General features: G+C 39.7%; 1 protein-coding gene across 1 annotated transcript in view; it reads right to left on the bottom strand.

The window, feature by feature from the left end:
- ZFYVE16 (zinc finger FYVE-type containing 16) overlaps positions 1-26,261 on the bottom strand; it is a 258,233-nt gene that overhangs the window by 128,216 nt on the left and 103,756 nt on the right. The window contains 1 exon segment of the mRNA XM_030193331.1: positions 11,803-11,954. Within this exon segment, the coding sequence (XP_030049191.1) occupies positions 11,803-11,954 (152 nt within the window).

Here is a 26,261-nt window from a genome sequence, read left to right as displayed (position 1 = left end):
GTATGGCTAGCTTGGCCAATAAGATGGAGAAATTTGAAAACTTTGCGATCTGTCTACTTTCTTGGATCAAAAAGTGTAGCACCTGTGGAACTCAAGCGTTGGGGATTTCAAGCTTTGCCACCAGCTTTCTGGGTGTACTTCTTTCAGAAGAAATAACATTGGGATAACAGATGGGAAGGAAAGCATAAGATCTACTCTCCTAGTAACCTTGTGCTAGAACCAGACAAAGACCGGGTATGAGACCTTATTTTTGGAAGCAAGAAAAGACTTTTTTAGAGGGAAGGTTTGCTTTTTTTCCTGATATTTGCATGGAAATGCAAGAAAAGAGAAAGCAATTTTTGACAATGCACAAGGTCCTTTGTAAAATGGCTGGACCTGCTGCAGTCTATACATTTTCCACATCCTTAAACATTTTACAAAACGCTCAGTGCATAGCAAGCCATCTGTGAAAATCTCAACTTGAATGTCCCAATTCCTACCTAGATGCCCTGTGCAGAAAAAAATATATACATGGCTTCACATAGTCCTTCAATTTACTTTATTAAAAATGACCAGAATCTGATGAAGCTTGGGTAATTTTCAATAAGGTAACATTGAAAAGTGATGAAAATGCCTATAAATGTATGGATTTTACTTCCTCCAATGTACATATCTAAGGATGTAAATTTCTCTCTCTTTTTTTTTTTAAAGAAAACCTTGACAGCATCCAACATGTTTAAGAACAAGGTTTCAAAATATGTTTATAAAGATTTTTTTGATATTATATAAATGTCATGTTAGTTTATCCTTGATTTTATCTATTTTCATTCTGCTTTATGTTTCAACTTCTTCTGGTCTAACCCCAGGCCTGTCTCCCACCATCGCTTCTCTCTCATTCAGTCTCTCCTTCTGTGGTTAATTTTAAACAGCTCCACTCCTACTGGTTATATTTTAAGAATGGAACATTTTAAGAAAGGATTCTTGGGTTCACGATTAGACTCAAGCAATCCAGGTTATTACATGTGGTATGTTAATTATATGTTGCTTGGAATATATTTCGTTAATTTTATGTTGGATATTATCAAAGATGGGCTATGAGCTAGACCATGTTTCTCAAATTCTCCAAGCCAAATACCCACTATGTTGAACAAATTTCAACTGAGTACCCCTGAGCTCTAATCAGCAGAGATTTTAAAAAGGACATTTTATTGTTAAACTGTTAACTAAGTTAGCAACATATATAATAAATACAGGTCACTGCAACTGGCATACAGACCATGACACAGTTTGACTCAATTCCCTGTTTAACATATAGCACAACCCCTTCCAATATGATCCACTCTATCACTGCGATATAATTTGTACCCTGATAACACAGTGTCCCATTGATTGTCTCCGTCCACCAATCTATTGGAATTCCCTAAAGATCCTGTTTCAATACTATCCTTCAAGGATACTCCACACAGAACCATATGCTCCTGGGTGACTGTCAGATTTCCCCTCCCTCCTTTTAGTTTAAAAGCTGTCCTTTTAGTTTAAAAGCTGCTTTATCTCCTTTTTAAATATTAGTGCCAGCAGCCTAGTTCCATCATGGTTAAGGTGGAGTCCATCCTTTCAGAACAGGCTCCTCCTTTCTCAGAATGTTCCTCAGTTCCTAACAAATCTAAATCTCTCATCCCCGTGCCATTGTCTCAACCACGCACTGAAACTTCACAGCTCTACCTGACTCTTGGGTTCTGTACATGGAATGGGAAGCATTTCTGAAAATGCTACCCTGGAGGATCTAGATTTCAGCCTAAATTTGGCTTCCAAAAACTCCCTCCCAAATTTTTCTATGTCATTGGTACCCACATGTACCAAGACAGTTAGCTCCTTCCTAGCACTATCTAAAATTCTATCTAGGTGAGGAGTGATTTCCACCACCTTCGCACCAGACAGGAGATCCACACGTCCACCAGCCATATACATGCCTAATGATTGAATCACCAACTACAACAGCTATCCTAACCCTTTCCTCCTGGGCAGAAGCTCCTGGAGACACATCTTTGGTGAAAGAAGATACTGCATCCCCTGGTGGACAGGTCCTGGTTACAGGATTTCTTCGTACTTCACCAGGGTGATGCTCTCTTTTTAAGAGACCTCCCCCTTCCAAGGCAGCACAGAGGCTGCCAGAATGGAGATGGGACTTCTCTACAACTTCCCTTTAGGTCTTCTATATATACCTCTCTGTCTCCCTCAGCTTCTCCAAGTCTGTTATTCTAGCCTCAAAAAAAGGGACTCATTCTCTGAGAGCTAGGAGCTCTTTGCATCGAGCACACACATATAACTTCTCGCTAACTGGGAGATAATCATGCATGTGGCACATCCCACCTGCCCTCAGCCAGTCTATCCCTTTCTCTCTCTCTCTTACATCCCATCTGTTCTGAGACATTTTGACCTCTTTCGCTTTACCTCTCACATTCCACCTGCCCTCAGCACATCCGAACAAAGGAGGGAGAGATGTGGCACTTGGCTCTGGGTAAGCAAGGCCCTGATGCTAACAGTCTGGTAATGCATATTACTTGGGTGTGTGCTGTAGTAGCACCGTGTACCTACTGCTAATGTCTTGTGTACCCCTTGGGGTACATGTACCACATGTTGAGAACTTCTGGGCTACACCATTTATGTAAACCACTTTGATTTGGTTTCTACCTAGAAGGGCGGTATATCAAATTAAATAAATTAAGCTAAAATAAAGCAAGATCGTCTTCCTTTAGCAATCCCAAATGGTAGCCTTTTTGGTGATCTTGTGCCCTGCATTTTTCCAGCCCTATATAATGTCTATTAGAAGCTAAGTACAGCTTTAAAAAAAAAATTCAATCGTACATTTTTATAGATTCAAATAATAATAATAATAAAAAAGCTAGGAATTCTATGAGGAAAGGGGTGTTACCAGTGGTGCAAGAATTAAGTGAAATTGAAGAGTGGTTGTCAAAGGGTTACTTTTTTGTGGATACCTAAATCTGCTTGAATCAGTGGGCCCATACTGTCAGAGGGGAAGAGATGAGGTGTTTGTTGGCGGAGGCTGTGTAGGAAATTGGTTAAAAGGAGATAAAAGTGGAAAACAACATTACATAGAATGAGTGAAATGTAAATAAAAATAAATATAAAAAGAAGCCCGAGGAAGAGACGGAGAGTGAGCTAGTATGGGGGGGGGGGGGGGGGGGGGGGGGGAGGGAAAAAAAAGGAGAAAATGTGTTGATGGTACTGATTATTTGTATTTGTCAATTATGCATGGCATTGTATTCATTGTACAATCTAGTTTACCTGATATTATCTGTTTTTTACCATCAATAAAAATGAATAAAACATAAAAAGAAGCCCGAAGGTAGTGGGGGCCTGAGAGCAGCTGGGCTGAGGCTGTGACTGGATCACATGGCAGAGGAAGGAAGCAGCCCTGTCTGATGGGAGCAGCTCGGCTGAGCACTCAGCCCTGACTGGATCGGTTCCAGCGTTTAGTCAATCACAGTCACAGATGCCTACACTTTTCTGAACTCAGCCACAGTTTTTTTTTTCACGTGGCTGAGCTAGAAGTGCAGCTGTGATTGGTTAGGAGCCTGTCTAGTGCCTAAAAGGGCGCTCCTAATTGGCTGGGACTTGAGTGAGGAAAACTGCTGGTTGCTGCATGGCACACCAACTCCAAGATAAAGCCAGGCTGAGCCTGGAGATCAGAACACTGCAGTAAAGAGAGGAGCGGGGGGTTTCCAAGGCTGAGGGAAGTCTACCAATGCTGGGGTCGCAAGGCCCCCGGAAGTGTGAGGCCCTTTGCGGCCACCCCTGTCACCCATGCCTCAGACAGGCCCTGATGGGAATAGGTGAGACTGGACTGCTCATTTGGATGGGCTATATGGTCTTTCTGTTGTCATGTTCTCTGCTTTTCTTTTTTCATACATTATGAATCAACATGTTTTTTTTATTCCAGTACCAATCGGGATCTGTTTGTTACTGCTGCTCAGTGAAATTTACAGACTAGCTACACACTGGAAGTTGTACTATCATGAAGCATCTGGGCCCTTCTTCAACAATATTCCTTCCTGCCCCAGTCTAAACACTTCTCTCTGGCACATGCTTAAACTAAAACATCAGAGTCCATGATAGTATTTTACAGGGGTCACTGAGGTTTTTTCAGTTCAAATAGTTTTATTGGATTGTTCTCAAACTTTACAATCCAAACAGCCAAAACAAAGAACAAAACAGAATAGCAAGATAATAACAGAGCTATTAAAACAGAAGATAAACCAATACACAATTAGGTTGAAGGTACTACAATTGGTAGTCTTACAAATCCTGTAGAAAGGTGTCTAGAGAGAACCACGTGACGTCTGTTATTCAAAACAAAATCCAGTTTTTCAGCAGCAACAGATTCATATTTAGCAATAAGACATACTAAGCTCCACCAAAAAGTGACATTTAGAAATCCTTCTAGGTACACAGGACATTCTGACACTCCATGGGTTTTTGAAAGCATGACTGGAACCCCACATCATTGCCTTATATATTCCTTCCGCTAAGGTGTATACTTTATCTGCATCAGAGGCAGATTTAGCTTTACTGACAGTACTCTCAGGAAACGCGGAAATACCAAGGGCTGTTTTAAAAAGGACAATAGAACAAAAGGAATCTATCAAGTGATAACTGGTTTAGAACTAATTTTTAGCAATGAGAAACAGAAAGAACAACTGTCCTGACTTCTGAAGGCTATGGTCTTAAACCACATTTCAGTACTCTCAAGATTCAAACTGTGAAATTTAACCTCTTTAGTATACTTCAAATTCATTCAAAAGGAAGCAAAATAAACTTAAGTAAAAAGAGCAACTAACCTTAGGAATATAACTTGAAATAGTTCTCATCAGAACATTGCCCAGAGTTACAGAAATGGAAAATGGAGTATATTGCTTCCAATGTGCCCACATTTCTAGCTAAGCAAGCTGTTAATAAAAATACCATCTTAGATCTAAACAGGAACAAAAGGTAAATCCAAAGATTCAAAAACATAACAATAGCTTGATAAGACCATGTAACATAGACCAGAGGGTGGGGTCTTTGGACTATTCTTGATCTGAAAAACCTCACATCTGAAAAAAGTCAGCAAGGTATCATCAAATCTTGGATATTAGAAATAGCAGATAAGCAACCTTTGTTTATACATAATCATGTTTAAGTCTAAGAACTGAAACAAATACAAAATTATTAATACTAATCATTTCAATAGCACCAATATAAATATGTAGCACTGTACAGATATATATGAGTCCTAGCTCCAAAGAGATTTCTGACTTGTTGAGGTGCTGACTTCCCCAATGTATCTGCCTTTGTACCAGAGAGCAAAATTTCACCAGATGGTACAGATATTCTTATTGGTAAAAGCAATTTTGGCCCTCAAGTATTCCACAATTATTTGCCAGAGTAGATCTTCTTCTAGGCCATTAGTCTCAAATACTAAAAGTTTGGATAATTAATGGATCATACTGGAACTTCTTGTGTCACACCTTCTTCATTAAGGCAACAACACTGTCACTGACTGATCTGATCAGAAGACGGTCGAGGCTAAAAAAACAGCTCTAATCTCCATGATGTTCAGGTCCAGGAATTTTGTAACAGGACAGAATATTGTGGTTCTCCACCCCTAAGACTCCCCAATTGAGGTGATTTCAACCTTTTCTGGAATACTAGGGTCTCTGACTGTCTAGACCAGGGCTTCTCAATACTGTCTTAGGGACCCCAAGCTAGTCTGGCTTTCAGAATATCCACAATGAATATGCATGAGATAAATTTGCATATACTGATAGTTCAGTTATCTCATGCATATTCATTGAAGTCTCGTTTTAGAAGCCTGATTTAGATAGAGTCTGGACAGATTCCCTGATCTCATAATTTAGGAACAACTAAAACCTAGGTCTATTGTAGGAGCAGGCCATTTATAATTCAGCCAATGCTGCTAAGTCCAAAGGACACTCTGTTGTTGAGACCATAACTTCAAGATTCTCATAATACACTTCCAAGTTGCTAAAAAGTTGTCCTTGGGTAGTCCTAAACTATCATAGAATCTCACTTCTAAAACAGATAAATTCTGGGAAGGGTCCAGTAAATTCATGTTCTTTCAACAAAGCAAAGACATTTTAAGACTAAATCCTGGGATGCTGCTGGATATAGAAACATGGAAATTGCACCCCAGTTCACATACAAGGAATATCAAAAGTTTTGTACACATTCTGAAGGCAGAGGCTGGAACCAAAAGGGAGAGCCCTGTAGTGATAAAGCTGTTTTTCTAAGTTGAATCCAATATAATTCTGGTAACGCTGGGCTAATGAAATGTGCAGGTAGCACCATCCAGATCCAAGAAGTAAAGAAGCTTTAGTCTGATTACCTGAATCAGAGATTCCGAGATATTCCATTCTGAAGTGCTCAACCTACAGAGATTTGTTCAGTCTTTCTATATTCAGAATGAGTTCAAAACCTTGGACTATGGTGATTAGAAAGCTGGAATATATTCTTGTGTGTGTGTCTTCTGTTGGTAGAAGCAAGGTGAAATGCATATTTGGCATATTCCTCCACCTTGAGGATTTTTGAGCTTGTAAAGAAGCTCCAGAGAAGATTGGCTTCTCCGGGGTGACTCCCAAGTCTACCCCGATCCACCAAGGACCTTCACTCCAGGTACCTAGCGCTTCCACCAGCTGGCTTCCAGGTGCTGTGGACGACTTGCAGTCTATCTGCATATCTTCACAGCCTTCTCCGGGGTGACTCCCAGGTCCACCTTGATCCACCCAGGGCTTTTGCTCCAGGTGCCACGTGCCAAACATTTTCTCTGTGCACTTTGTATTTTCTCTTTCATCATTTCACCATCCCTTTTTCTCTTCTCACTTCTTCTCAGCTCTCAATCATTTCACCATCCCTTTTTCTCTTCTCACTTCTTCTCAGCTCTCAACCTTCAACATTTCCTTCCTTTCATTCAACCATCTCCATTCTGAGTACATCTCGCCTTCATCGCTGTCATGATGCCTCTCCTACTCTTCTCCGTACTCTCTTGCTCCAGATATCAATCCTAATCCTCCACATCAGCTCTCATCCTAATCGTGCAGGTCACACCATGATGTCTCCAATCTAATTTCTGTTCCGCTCCTCTCCCCTCCTTCTTTGCCTTTCTCATGTGCTCTGTGGAATGCCCTGAGACTTGGCTTTGCCCTGAAGACTCCTGTGTCATGGAGGTTACCTTTTCTCCCATACTCCTTGCCCGGTTGGCAGTGGAGGTGGTGTCAAGCTACTATTCTCATCCTCTTGTAGATTTCAACCTCTTCTTCCACCTCAGTCTCACTGCTTTTCTTCCTTTGAAGTCCACTCCACCCATCTATTCACTCCTCTACCTCTCCAAGTAGCTGTCATTTATCGACCCCCTGATAAGTCCCTTTCTTCCTTCTCACTGATTTGGACTCCTGGCTTTCCTTCTTTCTTGAACCTTCATCTTCTTCCCTCATTCTTCTGTCTCATCGAAGGCCAGAGACTCTCTAGGTTCTTCTCAGTTTAATACTTGTCATTACACTTCAAGCAGAAGAATCCAGTTTCAGAATTCCTGTGAAATCTGCAGCATCTCTCCCCCCCTTTTTTTGGCCAGGGTACTTTTCCCTAAGAAAACAGTGTGTGGGAGGTACACCATGAATTCTTCAACCCCTTGATGAGGATGTAATTCATATGGTCCCGTGCCCAGGGATATTCACAACACCTGGGTTTGGCAGAAACAAATACTCCCAAGTCTGTCCCAAGATTATGAGTACGAGAGAGAGCGAGAAGGCTCACTGAGGGCTTCTACTTTAAACAAGGAGCAACTCATATGCTGAGGAGATCCCCAAAATGAATTACCAGCATGCCTATAAAATGGCCTCCTCTTACTTCATCTCCTACAAAGTGCAACCCAGGATGGTCAAAAAATTGTGTTCACATGAAAACTTACTCACAGTTCTAAGGTTTCTCAGATTTTAAAATGGCACCTGCAGAGATCTGGTGTGGCCTAATGATTTGGATCATGAACTGGGAATTAGGAGATCTGGGTTCAACTCTTGTTCTAACATTCTTTGTGACTTCTGGCCAGCAATTTTAGATCCTGGTAGCCTCAGATAACCACCTAGATTGTAGGCTTTCTGTAGCAGGGACTCATTGTAGCTCTCCGATTTAAGGTACTATGCAAATGCCAAAACAATGGTCCATCAGCGAAGAATGGTGATCAAAGAGAGCCCGAGTACACTGCAAGCCAATACAGAGTCAGTCATGCTCCCAGCACACTGTTCTACAACAGATCTTTTTCCCTCCTTAGTTTGAAAACACCTCCAAAGGAGTTGCTAAGCCCAGTAGAATACTGTAGTGGGAAGAACTGCTGCCAGGAAGAAGCAGGCTCAGAGATCACATGACTGAAAACTTCCAATTGCTATTAGTAAAGTCCCCTATATTAGTCTTACAAATTTGTCAAAGATTCCAATAGACAAAGGGTATAATAAAAGGAATGAATTCTGAATATTATAAATCGACTGATAAATCAGGAATACCCAGAACCAAGAGAAATTTATCTCACTTGTAAGTTTATATCAGCTGCTTTGTTTAGTACAGACTTCTTTTACCAAGCAGACATATAGATTCTCCCAAGACATGCTGCCTCTGTTTACATTGGGGAGTTTTGAGTGCTTTATTGAAGATTAGTTATATATGATGGGGCTTGACCAAACAGGATTTGGTGAATGAAAATGCATAATTTGAAAGATATTCAAATCCATCCAAGCGGCCCGAATTAAAAAAAAAGATCTCTTATGCTTTGATAGGCATTAATTTTAGCATGAGCCAAAACACCAAAAACAGTCAGTATATGTGAAAGTACTGAAGTAAGGAGTATTCAGGGTATGTAATGATATTTATTATCAGACAAGAAGTTGAACTGTCAAGATGATATAAACTCAAACTATTAAGGGTTATAGTTGAGGTGCATTATGGCCCTAATACATATTTTGTTTACCCCTTAATGCGTGTTAAACGACAAATAACATGCATTAATTTACCATAATGCACATTAATATTAGGTACTGTGGGATACATAGTAATGAGATAAAAAGCAGGCAAAACAGCTCATTACTATGTAAACTGAATAACATGGCTTGTGGTGAACACCTCAAGCCACATTATTCCTGGAAAAATATGGCCAGCAAAAAACTGGCCGTATTTTTCCGTCCTAGGAGCACTGTGCCACAAAGTAGCGGCCTAATGCTCTTCGGCTGAAATACTTCCTCCCCTCCAAAGTCTCCTCCCCTATTTTTTGTGTGCGTACTAAACCTCCAAATCAAACTCCACCCCCAATGACCCCCTCATTTCCCAACTCCCCAGCTGCTCCTTAGTCCAGCTCCTTTAAGAAGTGGCCCAGGAGCATTGGCCCATAACTTTGTGGCCCGATGGTCTAGGGATGAAAAAATAAAGCTGCTTACAAGATTGATCACAAGCAGCATTATTCTTGTAAAGCGGGAGTGACTAAACCATGATACTGAGATACCACAGACTAGTTATTCCCATTGGAAATTAAGGTGCAATAAAAGCCTGACTTTTACTACACCTTAATAATTACCCCTCTAAGTGAGATAAGAATCTCTTATCGATAAATCTTTCTTTTTTTTAATACTCAAGGTTCACTCTTGCTGTTATTACACCATTCGTTTATTACTCATTTTTTTTCTGTTATTAATAAAATGTATTGCGTATTCCTGACTATTCCTTGAAAAAGGCTTTTTCCTGAAAGCTAGTTCCTCAACTTACTTATGCTATCTGTGAGCATAGCATTTATAAAACCTTTCATAAAATGTTTGAAGAAGTTCCATAAACGGCAAAGAGTGCATGTTGCATCCTACCTTCAAACGACCTCTTAGAAACTATTACAGTTAGGTAAAAACATAATGTCACTCTTAATCACTTAAAAATTTGTCTTGATTAAAAAAAAATTAGAATTGAACTCATGAATTCCAGTTCTTTTACAGAAACAAGTGCTTCTATACTGATCTTGTTAAGTTCAAGAAATCCAATGCAAAAACACAGGGCAATACATAATTTGAAAAGTCTTAACTTAGACCACTTCAGATTATATATATATATACCCAGCTACACTATTTGATTAGGCAACTCCACTGAATATACCCAAATTATTTGGAATGTCCAAATTAGATATTTCAAGTTGAAACCTGCTGTTTGTGCATCCATCTAGACATTGAATTTAGATATTTAGAGGTTGAATATTGACACTTGGATACATAAATTATCCCTCCGATATTCAGCCGGCAGCAGGCAGTATGGCTATCTGCCACTGCTACCGCTGATCCCGGATATTCAATGCTGGGCCATAACCAGTGACTGGCATTGAATATTCAGTTTCAGTTTGGGCTGCAGCAACTTAACCTGATAAATGAATATTCAGCACTAGCTGGTTAGGTTAACAGTGGTTAAAGATAGGCCTGCTATTTAAACGGCCTATTTTAACCACTCAAATTAGCTGGTTTAGTGCTGAATATTCGTGCTTAGTCAGCTAAGTCACGCAACTAGCCACTAAATACAAATATTCCGTGGAGATAACCGGCTATCTCACACTGAATATTAGCGCTTAGCCAGCTAAGCGCCATTTAACTGGCCAGGAGCTGTTCCAGGCTGGTTAAATAGTGCTGAATATCAGGCCTTATATATCTATCTCAAAGCATCTTTTACTAAGGCACACTCACATTTTTAGCGCGCGCTAAAACTGTGAGTGCGCTAAACGTTAGAGAAGTCAATGCATTCCTTTGGGCGTCGCTAATGTTTAGTGCGCCCACAATTTTAGCATGCGCTAAAAACGTGAGCGCGCCTTAGTAAAAGACGCCCTCAGTGACACAGCCCCATGAATGCCCCATATCTTGCCCACTTTCAGTTGGATAATTTTGGCCATATAATTTGTGCGTCAAAACTTATTTATTTATTCATGACATTTATACCCCACATTAGCCCGAAATAGGTTCAAGTTCAATGTGTCTTACAAACAAACAATAAAGTGAATAAAACATAATAATGTACAGAATAGAACACAAATTACAATAACTTCAAGAAGCAAATTAATACAAGTGCAGTAAGTAACAAGACATTTACACTACCTCAAGGACAAACAAATAATTAAGGGTGGATAGGTGAGAGCATAATTAGGCAGGGCTAGATGGGAAACGAGACTAAAGAAAAGGGTATGGGTAAAATTCTAATAGAGTTCTTTGTATTCAGAAAGGCCAGACTGAAGAAATGTGTTTTTAGAAGATTTCTAAAAGTTACGTAAACATCTGTAAACTTGATTGATTTAGGAAGAGAATTCCAAATTTTGGTGACTTGATAGGAGAAATTAGCAGAGTGAATTGCTTTATATATATCACATTCTTACAGATAGGGAAACGTAAGACAAGATATTCTCTAGATGATGAAACAGCATTATGAGGGGGTAATTCAATAAGATTAGTCATATTTGATGGGGCTTGACCAAAGAGGATTTGGTGAATGAAAACAAAAATTTGAAAGATATTCAAATCCATCCAAGTGGCCTGAAATTAAAAAAAAAACCCCAAACAAAACCCTTATGTGGTCAGTATTGCTACTACCTGTATAAATGCTTTTGATCAGAGAGCTATGTCTAATGCTAATATTACTAGAGTCCAGGTTTAACATTAGCATGGTTGACAATGCTAGTGAAAACTAAAAGAGAGCAATCAGATGCCCAAACTCCTTTTGCTACCCCCTTGCACACCATGTCCATACCATTTGACACTCCGGGTTGGCTGGGCTCACTGGGCTGAAACCTGGTGAGGATCGTTTGCCTCCTGATGACAATTTTGTCGTGTCTGCAACTTCACCATTAGGCAAAATGCCATCAGCAAACCAAACCCTCTTCTGTTCTTTTGCACATGTGCCTAAGGAAGAGTGGAAGAAAATACACAAGTTAACATTGCTGTAGGCTTTTATTAAAAAGATTTCATCATGATTCAAATATTTCTTGTTCAACCAAAAACTGTTTCCAAGATCTCACAATGGACCTTGATTTTGCTAGTGTACCTGTGGTACTATACATCTTTCATAACCAAGAATCAATCTTTTGAAAAGTAGTGAAATGCACGCAAGGTACATGTCCTCAAACTACATTTAGAACTTAAGTGGATTAACTTTTAACGATATACCTCTCTTTCCAAATATCTGTACTATTTCCCTTGTGAATAATTTTGAGTCAAAATCTAACTTAAGACATTCGCTAACTTATAGGCATCAATTCTGCCAAATTCGGGAGGCATTATGTTTAGGTCAGCATTAGCACGGATAAACATATATGTAAATTTGACTTTTCAAATATTTGGCAGGCTCTTCACAAAAATATTTAGGCTGTGTATGTGTACTGCAAATTGCCTGGGGTACCAGTTTTGAGCAGGTGATTTATACATTGAAATAAGAGTGGTACTCACAGACACTCCATATCTACTATGCCTGCCCACTCCCAAACCAACTTGAACCCTAGTGAGAGATCTGAGAGTAATTCTGACAGATTCCCGGTAGTCTCCTGTGCATTCTGTAACCACCTGATGGTAAACATATTTACATTTTGAAGAAAGAATAGCTATATTAGTCTGGGGAATGTTCTTGCTGCTCCTATTCCTTTTCCTTATATCCCTACCCCTCATCCTTTTCATGTCTCTTCAGAAAAAGAGAAAAAAAAATCACAGTTTTTGAGCAGGTGGAGGAGTGGCCTAGTGGTTAGGGTGGTGGACTCTGGTCCTGGGGAACTGAGGAACTGAGTTTGATTCCCACTTCAGGCACAGGCAGCTCCTTGTGACTCTGGGCAAGTCACTTAACCCTCCATTGCCCCAGGTACAAGTAAGTACCTAAGTCGCATTGAGCCTGCCATGAGTGGGAAAGCACGGGGTATAAAAAACAAAAACATACATTGAAGTAAGAGTGGTACTCACAGACACTCCATATCTACTATGCCTGCCCACTCCCAAACCAACTTGAACCCTAGTGAGAGATCTGAGAGTAATTCTAACAGATTCCCGGTAGTCTCCTGTGCATTCTGTAACCATCTGATGGTAAACACATTTACATTTTGAAGAAAGAATAGCTATATTAGTCTGGGGAATGTTCTTCCTGCTCCTACTCCTTTTCATTCCATCCCTACCCCTCATCCTTTTCATGTCTCAAGAAAAAGAGAAATATATCACAGGCTGATATGTTATCAAGTTATTACCCATGCAGAAGGACAGAAGCTGAAAACACTGAGCTACCTATTAGCTTCCATTCTTAGGAGATACTTGCAGTCTCGTGGGCAGGAAAGAGGAGAAACTGCCTGGTTTACTGGAATGAGAATGTCATATGCAACTGGTGTTCTGAGGATGCTTTGGATGTTGTCTTCTGCAGCATGCATGCTGCTTACCTGGTATTAAGGACAAGTTATGTGGAGGTAAGAAGCATGTGTGTCTAATGTAGTCCAGGACAGAAATGAAGCAGTGATGATCTGTGCTGACTCACCAGAGACCATATATAGAAGATGTCGTGAGACTGAGGGAACACTAAATGAGATGAAGAAACACTTTTCTTGCCTCTGTTTCTGTAGCTAACACTTGACCTTACAGTCCTAAACTCATTACCTTGGAGTCTTCAACTTCTCTCATTCTCCACACACACCCACTGTTAACAGGTGCAGTTTCTTTCTGAACAAACTATCAATGCCCTTATCTGCACTCTTATCACCTCCCACTTAGACTGCTGCAGCTTCACAGGTTTCCCATTGAACTAGCTCTATTATAATTTAAAATTCAGCTACACAACTTATCTTTCAGCAGTGTACTCCTTTTATAACCCCTCTGCTCAAGCCCCCAATCAACTTCCATATGCAGCCAAAGCTTCTCTTACTCAACTGCAAGTGCATTCATTCTGCGCCACTTCATTACGTCCCTTCTCATCTCTCTCACTACACCCTCCTCAAGAACTCATTAGACAAGTCACTTATCTATGCAAATTCTCTTCTTAGCTCCAAACTTTTTTTACTTTCATTGAGTCAGTGTGTAATGCTCCGTTTCTCCCTACTGAAATCCAGTCTAAAAACCCATCTTTTTGAGGCTGCTTTCTACTCTAAACTCCCATTTCTCCTGATTGAAATGAAATTCTTCAAGTATTTGTCCTGTATGTTCTAATTCACAAAACTCTTATTTCTAGGCAACCCCCCTATTCTGCTGAAATATTTGTTACCATATTCCCCTCCCCGGGTCTTATGCTCATCGGATTACCACCTTCTTGTTGTACCACCACTTCAGTTGGTATTACTCATCACTTTTTGGAAAACAATGCTTTCTGTTTCTAGCCCTAATAGTCTCCTTTTAGAATTATGTCGAAAACATTCTCATTTAAAAAGGCTCTTAAAACTAATTGTTTAAAGACAACTATATGGGCTTATCACATGACACTGGGCCTTGTCGTGCGGCCTGTTGGTGGGGAGCCTGTCGGTTGGGACACTAGGCCTGCTGGACTTTGGTTCTTTCCCCTTTCTTCTAACTCTGCTAGTCATTTCGTGTTCTGTTCCCTTATATATATATATATATATATATATATATATATATATATATATATATAGTAGTTCACTTCCTACTTTTGGTGATATATCAAGAAACAAAGAAACTTGAAATTTCTAACTAGTATAAGTTCTACAAAGAAAGGATTCTACAAATACATATAATATACGATGTGTATATCTAGCAGTCCTACAGAAATGTTTTGTAGGAGTAGAATTGTGGTCCTAAAATCTAAAAGACTGTTCTAGCTGCTGAAGGATTGGATGGTAGTTTTTAAAAGCACACTAAGCATTTTTGTGGTAGATACTTAAGGAGAAGAGTTGTGTGGTGGCTTTAAATGTGGAATTGCTTACCTGTAACAAGAGTTCTGCAAAGACAGCAGGGGAATGCAGTAGCACTTTCTGGTGGTGTCACACAATTGAGCCAGTGCACCTAGAACCTTCTTCCAGAGTAATAAAGTTTTAAAATAAAAAGAAAGAAAAATGCAGCTCAGCTGCACGGATGTTCTTGGCTGTGCGGCATTAGCCTGTCCGAGACAGTCTATCCTAAAGCATTTAATGCTATGATGATGAAAGGTCTCGAGTTTTATTTATTTATAACATTTGTATCCCACATTTTCCCACCTATTTGCAGGCTCAATGTGGCTTACATAGTTCCGTAAGTGGTGATTACCAGTTCCGGATAGGAGAAATACATAGTTGAGGTAGAGGGACAGATTAAGTTAGGTTACAGGAGGAAAGTTCGTCCTATGATAAGAACTAAAGGTAATAGGTTAAAACTTCATTCATGACAAAAATAGCTTGAACAATTAGGATCATTAGACTGGAAATCAAGATAATTAGCAAAAACAATTGAGATATAGAAAATACATGTTGTATAGTTGCGTTTTGTTAATCTGCATTTAGGATAAGTTGTTATTGTATGCTTTCTTAAATAAATAAGTTTTCAAAAGTTTACGGAAGGTCACTGTGTCGTGTGTTATTTTTATGGATTTTGGTAATGTATTCCAAATTTGCGTGCATATGTAAGAGAAACTGGATGAATATGTTAATTTATATTTCAGTCCCTTACAGCTTGGGTAGTGGAGATTCAGGAAAGTTCGTGATGAGCTGGTAGAATTCCTGGTTGGCAGGTCGATGAGGTCTGACATATATCCTGGAGCCTCACCGTGTATGATCTTTTTCACGTTCTCGCAACCTAAGTGAAATCTTAAGTCCAGCAGATCTGTCCACAGTGGGTTCAGCTCTCAACAGCCAGCAAGGCAGCCACTCCAAATGCAATAAAACGGGCTGTAAGACATGCCCTTTAACTATTGAGTCCGCCCAATTTTATCACAATGGCACATCTTACCAACTACAACATCAAACTACGTGTCGCACAACACACATCATATATTACATTATGTGTCCATGCGACAAAATATATATCGGTAAATCTAAAAGATCTTTAAATGCACGCATGGTAGAACACAGATCACGTATAGCAGCTAACATTATGGGCGCTCCATTAGTACAACATTGTATCAGTAATCAACATTCAAATGAATCTTTAAAATGTATGGTTATTGATCACATTATTCCCAATACCCGAGGCGGTAATATTGACAGGCTACTTCTACAAAGAGAGACACGATGGATATACCGCCTTAACACATTAGAACCTTTTGGACTTAATACTTCTTTACAATGGAACTGTTTCCTTTAAGAATTAGTGTGCTCAGCCGCCTTATACGTCATGACTCGTAGGCGGAGCTTTGAACATTTAAAAGTTGAACGCCAGCGCCATTTTTTCATCAGATCCTGCCTATACTGAGCATTGATAAAGTGAGTCCAAACGCTACAAATTTATACGGTATGTAATATATACAATGTTGATCAATAGATGTGTACATTAAGCTTATGTTCTCCGTATTTCAAACAGACATATGCCTATCGCCCTTGACAAAGCTAACAATAGCGAAACAGGCTCCTGTCGGGTGGGCATTGACTTCGGAGATCTGATTAAGAAGAGAAGCGCGAGGAATACATCCACCGTTGGAATGAAAGAAACACAGTAACCCGCAGCTTCTAGAAAAGATTGAGATAAGTTATATACATACTTGTCCCAACTATATTGTTCTGATTGACTACAACAGTATATAAAAAATGTTTTTAAGAAAAAGACTCAGAACCCCGTGAGCGCGCATGTAAAAATTACAAAAAAAGTGTTTTGATCACAATGAGATACTAAGGCACATTTATTTTGAGTTGTACACAAAGAATTACACAGCAAGCAAATCGTGTGCACCACAGGTGGTTGGGGGTAGTCTATGATTACATTTTGTCACGCATACATTGGTTCTATCAAAGCCAGACACATACAAGTGTCTTAGTGACTGTATGAGACACCCCATACATATACATATACATATACATATACATTCATACACATTTTTTGAATACATCTATGTTGAGTCAATTTGCTCTCCCGCCTTTGATTTGTGTATGCTACAATATATATTGAGGTAGGGCTTAGCCATTTCTTTTTTTCTTTTATATGTTCTCCATAGATAAGCAGGGCAATACAGGCACACTTGTTGGCGAGTCCAAAGCTGAGGCCCCTTTGTTGTTGTTGGGGTTTTTTTTGTTTGTTTGTTTGCTTGTTTTAATTGCAAACAGATTTGCGAGTACCACCTGACCAAAGGACATGTCCTCAGGCCTCCTATCTTCATTTGGATGAGGAAGAAGCTTGACCTTTCTGAAGATTTGGTACTTCTATCATTTTATTGTAAAGCAAGGCACTCTGGTGGAAATTTTAATGGTGTAATATCAACTATAATCATTGGTTGTTGGGAGACGTTCAATCTGTAACTGCTTTGAACTATGTTGAGGACCCAACTGATGTGACTGAATGCCATGCCTCTTTCAACCTCTCGCCTCTGTCCCCTATTGAAGGAAAGTAAAAAACTAGGGGCAGACTTCGTAGCAGAAGTTGATGTGGAGGCCTGTTGCTTATGTTTCCTTGGGCACTGATGCTGCATGAAAGATTGTGTGGCCTGATGTTGTGGTGGTAATCTCCTGTCTTCTGGGCTAGAATTGTTGGAAATATTGGTAGCAGTATGGTCTCCTACTGTGAGATTGTTGTTATGACTGTAATGTGTGGAGGTATCATTTGAAACAGAAAACTCTTTCTTTATGGAACTGTCATCTTTTAGTTGAGATGCTGTGTCTCTATCCTTGTTTCCAAAAACACTGCTGCTAAGAATTGGAGCATCTATTAGATAATCATGGAGATCTTCTCTTAAACGCAAAGTTCATGCTGTATGCTTAGCTTCAATTGCAGGAGACACTGTTCTGGCTGCTGTCCAGCTTATATATACTGTGATGGCTTGCTCCCCATGAAGCCTTAGTCAGCGAAACGGATGTGTCGGTTGAGCTTAAGAGCATTGGATTTGTTTCATAAGGTAAGTGTTCATGACTATTTGGGTATTTTTATATGTATGATATTGTAAAGTAACTGTGGTTTTGCACTGAGAATTTGACTATGTCACAAGTTTACATACAAAATTAAAGGTTTTTGGTGTTATGGTTGTGAGGTTCTTCCGTGCGCTCCTTATTTGGAACCATAAGAGCCACTGAGGTCTTTTCCCTTATATCAAACTAATTCTTTAAGATTTATTGAGAGGCTTTCATTAATATTTTTATAGGGATCTTAGGGATTTAGTATTGTTACGGTGATAGATTCCTTTTTCCATCTTTTTGAGACTGCTGTTTAATAGGTGTCATAAGTTAATTTTATGAGCTTAGCCTAGAATGGGTGGCAGAGCTGGTGGTTGGGAGGCGGGGCTAGTGCTGGGCAGACTTATATGGTCTGTGCCTGGGCTGGTGGTTGGGCGGCAGGGATAGTGCTGGGCAGACTTATACGGTCTGTGCCACAGCCGGTGGTGGGAGGCAGGGATAGTGCTGGGCAGACTTATACGGTCTGTGCCTGAGCTGGTGGTGGGAGGCGGGGATAGTGCTGGGCAGACTGATAGGGTCTGTGCCAGAGCTGGTGGTTGGGAGGCGGGGATAGGGCTGGCCAGACTTATACAGTCTGTGCACTGAAGAGGACAGTACAAATAAAAAAGTAGCACATATGAATTTATCTTCTTGGGCAGACTGGATGGACCGTGCAGGTCTTTTTCTGCCGTCATCTACTATGTTTACTATGAGATAAGTAGATTTCTGCAAGTCTACACATAGCTGGTCTTGGGATAGACTGGAAGAAAGGTCTTTGGCAACAATGCATGATAATGGAGAATTTGCAGTTAATATGATATCTTCATGATAAGGCACCTGTGGTAGCCAACATTTTGAGATTTTTACTGGGTGGAGCATTTACCTGAGGTCTGGAAGATTTAACCCTCTTTATCACAGCTTTATAAAACATGGATTGATGTGGTAACTGATGATTGCTATGATCTGGAAATATGAGTATTGTATACTTTAATTCCATTTGTCTGGAGGTGGAGTGCCCTGAGATTGGGAATGTCCAAATGCAGGTCTTGGAGAATTGGGTGAATTAGTAATGCTATGACCTCCTTGGGTGCTCCATAGGATTTCAGGATAACCTGAAAGTCATTTTTGCTGTCTGGGGATACAGAAGAATAAGAGAGAGAGGTCCTTGGAGATTTTTTTGTAAAAAAAAAAATAAGGATAGGAATAGCCTTCCACAGATGGCCAAGGATATTCCTCTTCAAATTTATCTGAAGAGGTAGGAAATTATGTGCCTTGGGATCTGCTGGAACAGGGTCTCGTAAAAGAGAAGTTAGAGAACTGTAAGCCTGACATCAGTGACAGGTAAAATAGTGGAAACTATTATAAAGAATAAAATTATGGAACACAAATAAACATGGTTTAATGGGACAGAGGCCCAGATGCACTAAACCTTAACGACCCTTTTAATGACCCTTAATGAAGAAATTTTCAACCGTAGCATGCATCAAAGGCCATTTTCCGACGATGCTAGCAGCTAACGAAAACGGAATGCAAACGAGAAACTACCATTGAAATGTGGACAATTCGGAATGCACTAACCATACCGACAATTGCAACGAATCATTTACCGTCAGAAATTTTACGTGAGCTCAGACCTTTCATTAAGGTCTGAGCTGTCATTTCCCCACTGCCCCCTGCACCATGTTTAAAAAGAAAAGTGAGATACAAACATAAACACGTGGCTCTCCGCTTCCCCCTGCATCACTACAAAACTAAACATACTGCTTCTCCCTGCAGCTTAAAAATCCTGTCTCTCTCTCCTTCTCCCACAGCTTTGAAAATTAACACTCTCTGCTATCCCCTGAAGCCAATTTTCCCAGTACTGTAAACAAGCTGCAATGAGGTCTTTTGTTACAAAAGGGGGGGTTACGAGGGTCGTTCTTTTTAGAGTTATCTTCAACTGCACTCTTCTGCTAGATCAGAGAGCTAAAAGGCTTGCAGGTCTCGATCCCCCCCTCGCACGCCCCAGTCTGACGTAAGCAACCTACGTAAGTTTAATACGTTTGTGGCATGCTCAGAGCAGCCAGCATAACACTTGGCTGCTCTGCGCATGCTTAAGGGGCAAATTAACGACGGGGATTACGAACGTATGATACATTGTACTTTTCAATACTGTACCAAACATTTCTGAGCTGTTTTTTTTGTGCATTCTTCGTTGTTTCAAATTCGTTAAGCACTTTTACGATTTAGATTTTTTAACGTTTGGTTGATGCATCTAGCCCCTAGTCAGCATGGGTTCAGCCAAGGGAAGTCTTCCCTCACCAATTTGCTTCATCTAAACAAACGTGGATCAAGGTGCGTCGGTTGATGTAGTGTATCTAGATTTTCAGAAAGCTTTTGACAAAGTTCCTCATGAGATACTCCTTACTCCTTACAAAATTAGAGTCTTCGGCTAGGAGGAAACGTTCTGGTGTGGATAAGGAATTGGTTATTGGACAGGAAACAGAGGGTAGGGTTAAATGATCATGTCTCTCGGAGCAGGGTGAATAGTGGAGTGCAACAGGGATCAGTACTGGGAATGGTGTTATTTAGCATATTTAAAAATGATATGGAAGTTGGAACGAGTGAGGTGATTAAATCTGCAGATGACACAAAATTATTCAAGGTTGTTAAAACACATGTGGACTGTGAAAAACTGCAGGAAGACCTTAGGAAATTGGAAGACTGGGCATCCAAATGGCAGATGAAATTTAAGGTGGACAAATGCAAAGTGATGCACATTGGAAAGCATAATCTGAATCATAGATACCTGATGCTAGGGTCCAACTTGGGGGTAAGCACCCAAAAAAAAAAATCTAGGTGTCATTGTAGATAATACGCTGAAATCTTCTGCTCAGTGTGCAGTGGCGGCCAAAAGAACCAAACAGGACGCTAGGAATTATTAGGAAAGGGATAGTAAATAAGACTGAAAATACTATAATGCCTCTGTATTGCTCCATGGTGCGACCTCCACTCGAGTATTGTGTTCAGTTCTGGTCGCCGTATCTCAAAAAAAAATAAAGCGGAATTAGAAAATGTTCAAAGAAGAGCAACCAAAATGATAAAGGGTATGGAACTCCTCTCATATGAGGAAAGGCTAAAGAGGTTAGGGTTCTTCAGCTTGGGAAATAGATGGATGAGGGGAGATATGATTGAGGTCTACAAAATCCTGAGTGATGTAAAACAAGTAGAAGTGAATCGATCTTTTACTCATTCCAAAAGTAGAAAGACTAGGGGACACTCCATGAAATTGAATGGAAATACGTTTAAAATAAATAGGTGGAAATATTTTTTAATTCAACAAATAGTTAAGCTCTGGAACTCTTTGCCAGAGGATGCAGTAATAGCGGTTAGAGTATCTGGGTTTAAAAAAGGTTTGGACAAGCTCCTGGAGGAAAAGTCCATAGTCTGCTACTGAGACAGACATGGGGAAGCTACTACTTGCCCTGAGATTGGTAACATGGAATGTTGCCACTATTTGGGTTTCTGCCAGGTAACTGTGACCTGGCTTGCCCACTGTTGGAAACAGGATACTGAGCTAGATGGACCATTGGTCTGACCCAGTATGGCTATTCTTATGTCCTTATATAAGAGGTAGAAGCGATAGACCTAACTGCTACCCATAAGGTAGCAGTGTCTTGGACAAATAAATAACTAAAGGAGAGCCGAGTTGTTCATTATATGACACCTTTATTTGATATACCACTAATCAAAGAATACATCAAAGTGGTTTAGAACTAAAAACTAAAACAAAGAGGCAAATAATAACAAAAAGAAGACCTAGGTTACAATAATACATAAGAAGTCATTACTGCAATAGTAAGAAATGATTATAATTATAGTAATAAAACACAAAAGGAGGATAGGGAAACAAAAACATTTACAGGACACATCATGACTGGAGGAAATTTCAGTGGTTTTGCTTTTCTTTATTCTAAGTGTTATAGATGCACTTATTTGCCTGTTTCTGGTGTGAGGTTGAAGAAGGAGAGTTATTTTTAAAATCTGATTTAGAATTAGACTTGGATGTTTCCTGTTTATTTTGTGAAGTATTTGGCTTCTGGGTAGTATGATTGGACTTTCCTGAATATTTTCCCTTCTTTAACAGCCTATGTGTTTCAGCTTGGACGGAAGCAGTGGCAGCTGCAATTACAGTAGCTGTCAAGATTATGGAAGAAAAGAGAGGAGGATTCAAACAATTGTTCCTGGTCTAGGGACCAAGGTGTTTAACAGACTCCACTGCGATTATGAGGAGAGCTTTTCCCGATGTGGCAGTTGTGCCAATTGCTAAACTCATATTCTCTGTTCTATCCTGAACTGGGTCCATCGGGGGAAAGAGCACTTGAGGACACTGCTTTTGAAGTCATGATGAAAGTCAGAGGAAAAAATTAACTGAGCTGAAAAGAAAAATACTGCAGCAGTGAACAGCCATACCACTATGAATCGCTGAATGAAATACTGGTTAAGTCATGAAAAAAAATAAGAACATAAGGGCTGCCGTATGGGGTCAGACCAAGTATCCATCTAGCAAAGTATCCTGTTACCAACAGTGGTCGGTCCAGGTCCCAAAAAGTAGCATGATTCCATACTACATAACCTCAGGGAAAAGCAGTGACTTTCACCAGGTCTTCCTTAATAATGGTTTATGGACTTTTCGTCTACGAATCTGTCCAAACCTTTTGAGTATAGACGCACAAAACATTTAGGAAAAATGCTCACTAGTCAATCTTGGAAGTCAGTCACAGACTAACAGAATATACTGGACACCTGGGCTTTGTAATTTTCGTAAATATGCACTTCAGACAACTTACTTTTAGCATCTAAGAACGGGATACATATACAAGTTACGATCCACAACAAACTGTGATACTACTTAAGTTGTATATTTGATTCAGTGACCATGTTAGCTAACTATATTGGCCACATATGTAGAAAAATAAAGACTCATGTAGGAGAACACCTGAGCAATAAATGTTTGGGATGGGAGAAGGTTTCCTTGACCTAACATTGGCAACAGGCCACGCAGTCTTGGTGCTTTTGCATATCCAGTTGCCTCGAGGAGGCAATATAACTTGTATTTTGCAAGAAAAAGAGCAGTGGTTTATTTTTCTTTTGGATACGGTACAGCCCAAAGGGTTCAATAAGGAACTGGAGTGGTTTACACTCCTTTGAAAATTTCTTTTTTTAAATCCTCTCACCCAATAGTATAACAGCTCTTTGCTTGCATCAACAATGGAGGCTCCCAGATATAAGAGGTTGGCATTTTTTAACAGTAAATATGGAGTCTCCCATAGGGTACTTGCTCTCAGTGAAGCTGTGTCAAAAATTATTATATGGTAAATTTCTGAACAGATGAGTTTGGGGGTAAATGGTTGAATTAAATAGAATTTAAAATTTGTTAGCTCGGGTTTTTTCTTTTTAGGATTTGTTACCAACCTTACTGAAGAAGCAAATGTGAACCACAGCCTGTGTTAGGGAGATAGCTTTGAAGTTTTTTGGGTAATATCAGTAGGATAAGGAAATGTAGTAATCCTGACAATTTGTATTTTGTATATATTAGATCAGGTTATTGAGGATAGTAATCCTGATAAAATACTAGTAGTTAAGTCACAAGCCTAGATACATTAATTGCTTTTACTATTTGTTCCAAAAGAAAAAAAAAACCATTCCACTAGAAAGTAATTGAAAAATGCAGGAGTGCAAAATATGTGGCAACATTTCCTCTATAAATGCCATAAATATGTATAAATAACTCATGGAAAGGCAAAGAGGCATCATACAAAGGTATAGCACATAGTTATTCCAGATCCAGAGCTCACCAAATTGAATTAATCATCTGCCTCGAATGCTTATTTAATTCCTTATTTAATTGCTTGAGTACTTTATTATGGATAAAACCAACAAATCAAAAAATAGAAAGTAGCAACCAAACTGCTTAACTAAACAAAGAAGTCCCAGTGCTGTGAAAAATTAGTTCACGCTCCCGATGCCCACAAGCATCAAGATGGCATTTTGGTTTGAAGGAGGAGTAGCCTAGTGGTTAGTGCAGCAGACTTTGATCCCGGAGAACTGGATTTGATTCTCACCACAGCTCCTTGTGACTCTGTATATACTATGAATGTAGTTATAAAAACCACAGAAAGGTGGTATATCAAGTCCCATTCCCTTTCTGGGGTGATTTATAAAGAATCACTGCATACTGTAAATACAATACAAAATAGAACAAAAGTGTTTCCACTAGAAATATGACTCTAGCAAGTGTATCCAAATATTGAAAAATCTTTAAAAAAAAACATTGAATACTCACAATTTCAAAGTGCATTAACAGCGCAACACCATTATTATAGACGCTAAGGCTCAAAGCAAGGAGCAACGTGTTCAAAGCTATTTAAAGAGTCAAGCGCTAACGTGATATTACGAATAACAATTAGACACTTAAAACAAAAAATCGAAAACCTCATTGGTAAAAAATATACTCAGAAACAATAAAAAACCAGTAGAAAGGACTTATTAATAAAAGGAGGAATGCCCTCAGAGATTATTCACACCCATGTGGTAGTCATTTAAGACCACTAAAGTGTGAAATATTGCACTTCATTCATCGGGCAACTCGCTCCCAGTGGCATTACCTTTATGTGCAATACTGTGCCCAACATGTGCTAACAAACTAAAAAGCACTAAGGGTAACAGACGACACCAGCAGTGTCCAGATATATAAGAAAAGAGTGCTTATCTTGTGATCCCTGCACCAATAATACTGAACATGGTGCCTCGGGCTCCAACGTCTCTAAGACTTCAAAAACAGATGGAGATCACTCCCTTACTATGATGCACGCCCAACACCACGGGTTTCAGTAGAAAACTTTCTTTAGGGACTTGGGATACGGCCGTTTAGGGCCGTTTCTCCAATGTAAAGTCGCTAGCCATATGCAGAACCCACTGCAGAACTGCTTATATTGGTTCCAGGGAAAAGCAAAACGTAGACTGCGGGGTGACGTCATATCGGTGGCTCCACAGTCCACAGCCAATGCTATATAGGCCATGCAAGGCCATTCTCAGATGGCACTAAACTCTTACGCAGAAATGCCACTCGTCAAACAAATCTTTTCTGCAAAACGTACACTGTTGAGCAGAAAAACATCACAGGATCTGTTAAGACCTCCTGGGTCCAATGTAGTCAAAAAATGAATCCAGCAATATTCTCTACAATACAGTTGGGCATTTAAATTCCCACCATGGGGGCTCTGTACTAGTTGTTCCACAACTACAAAAGTCAGTTTTTCAAAAGAATGCACGAAAGTTAAAAAATGGTCCACTAAAGGAGCAGCCACATCATTACATTTTAATCGACTCTTGTGTTCCAATACACTTGCCTTAATGGAATGCAAGGTCTTACCCACAAACATTAAACTTCATGGATACCAAACAGCATAAACTGCTGTTGTAGAATTACAATTGGTGAATGTCTTCAACTTCACAACATGAGTATTCAATATTACAGTATTTCCCGAAAAAGAGATGAAACACACATTGCAGTGTGTACATGGAAAATGGCCCACAGGAGAAGGAACCGAAGGCAACACAGATCCGCTTGGAAGAAAACAAGGAACCAAAATATCTTTCAAGTTTTTCCATCAAAGAAACACAAATACAGGTGGTTGTTGCCAATGTGAATGTATCCCCAAAACATGCCAATATTTGAGAACTGATCTAACAAACCACTCTTGGGGAGTTAGGAAGTACACAGGTAACCCGATCAGAGGAATCCTTTGAAGAGGGTAAAAACAAATGACCCCGGGCAGCTCACCTGCCTTGTTTATAGGCTTTCTTGACCACTGCTCGAGGATATCTATATGGTAAAAACCTATCATAAACACAACTTGATGCTTAAACTCTGAAGTAAAGGAACAATTGCGTTTCAGTCTCAAAAATTAACCCACTGGAATACTCACATGTAATTTACGTGGATGGCTAATCTGAAAGTGCAAAATTGTATTCCTATCCGTGGGATTATGGAGCACTATAAGATGGAACTCTGAATCCTCTATTGAAATCCAAAGTTCTAAAAAGGAAATCCACTGCTTATCATACTGGTAAATAAATGTAAGTTACTATCACAGCTATTAAGCCAAGAAAAAAAGGCATCAACACTTCGAACATCTCCACCCCA

Source organism: Microcaecilia unicolor, chromosome 2, assembly GCF_901765095.1.
Source record: "Microcaecilia unicolor chromosome 2, aMicUni1.1, whole genome shotgun sequence".
NCBI lineage: Eukaryota > Metazoa > Chordata > Amphibia > Gymnophiona > Siphonopidae > Microcaecilia > Microcaecilia unicolor.
This window is presented reverse-complemented; position numbering and strand designations above follow the sequence as displayed.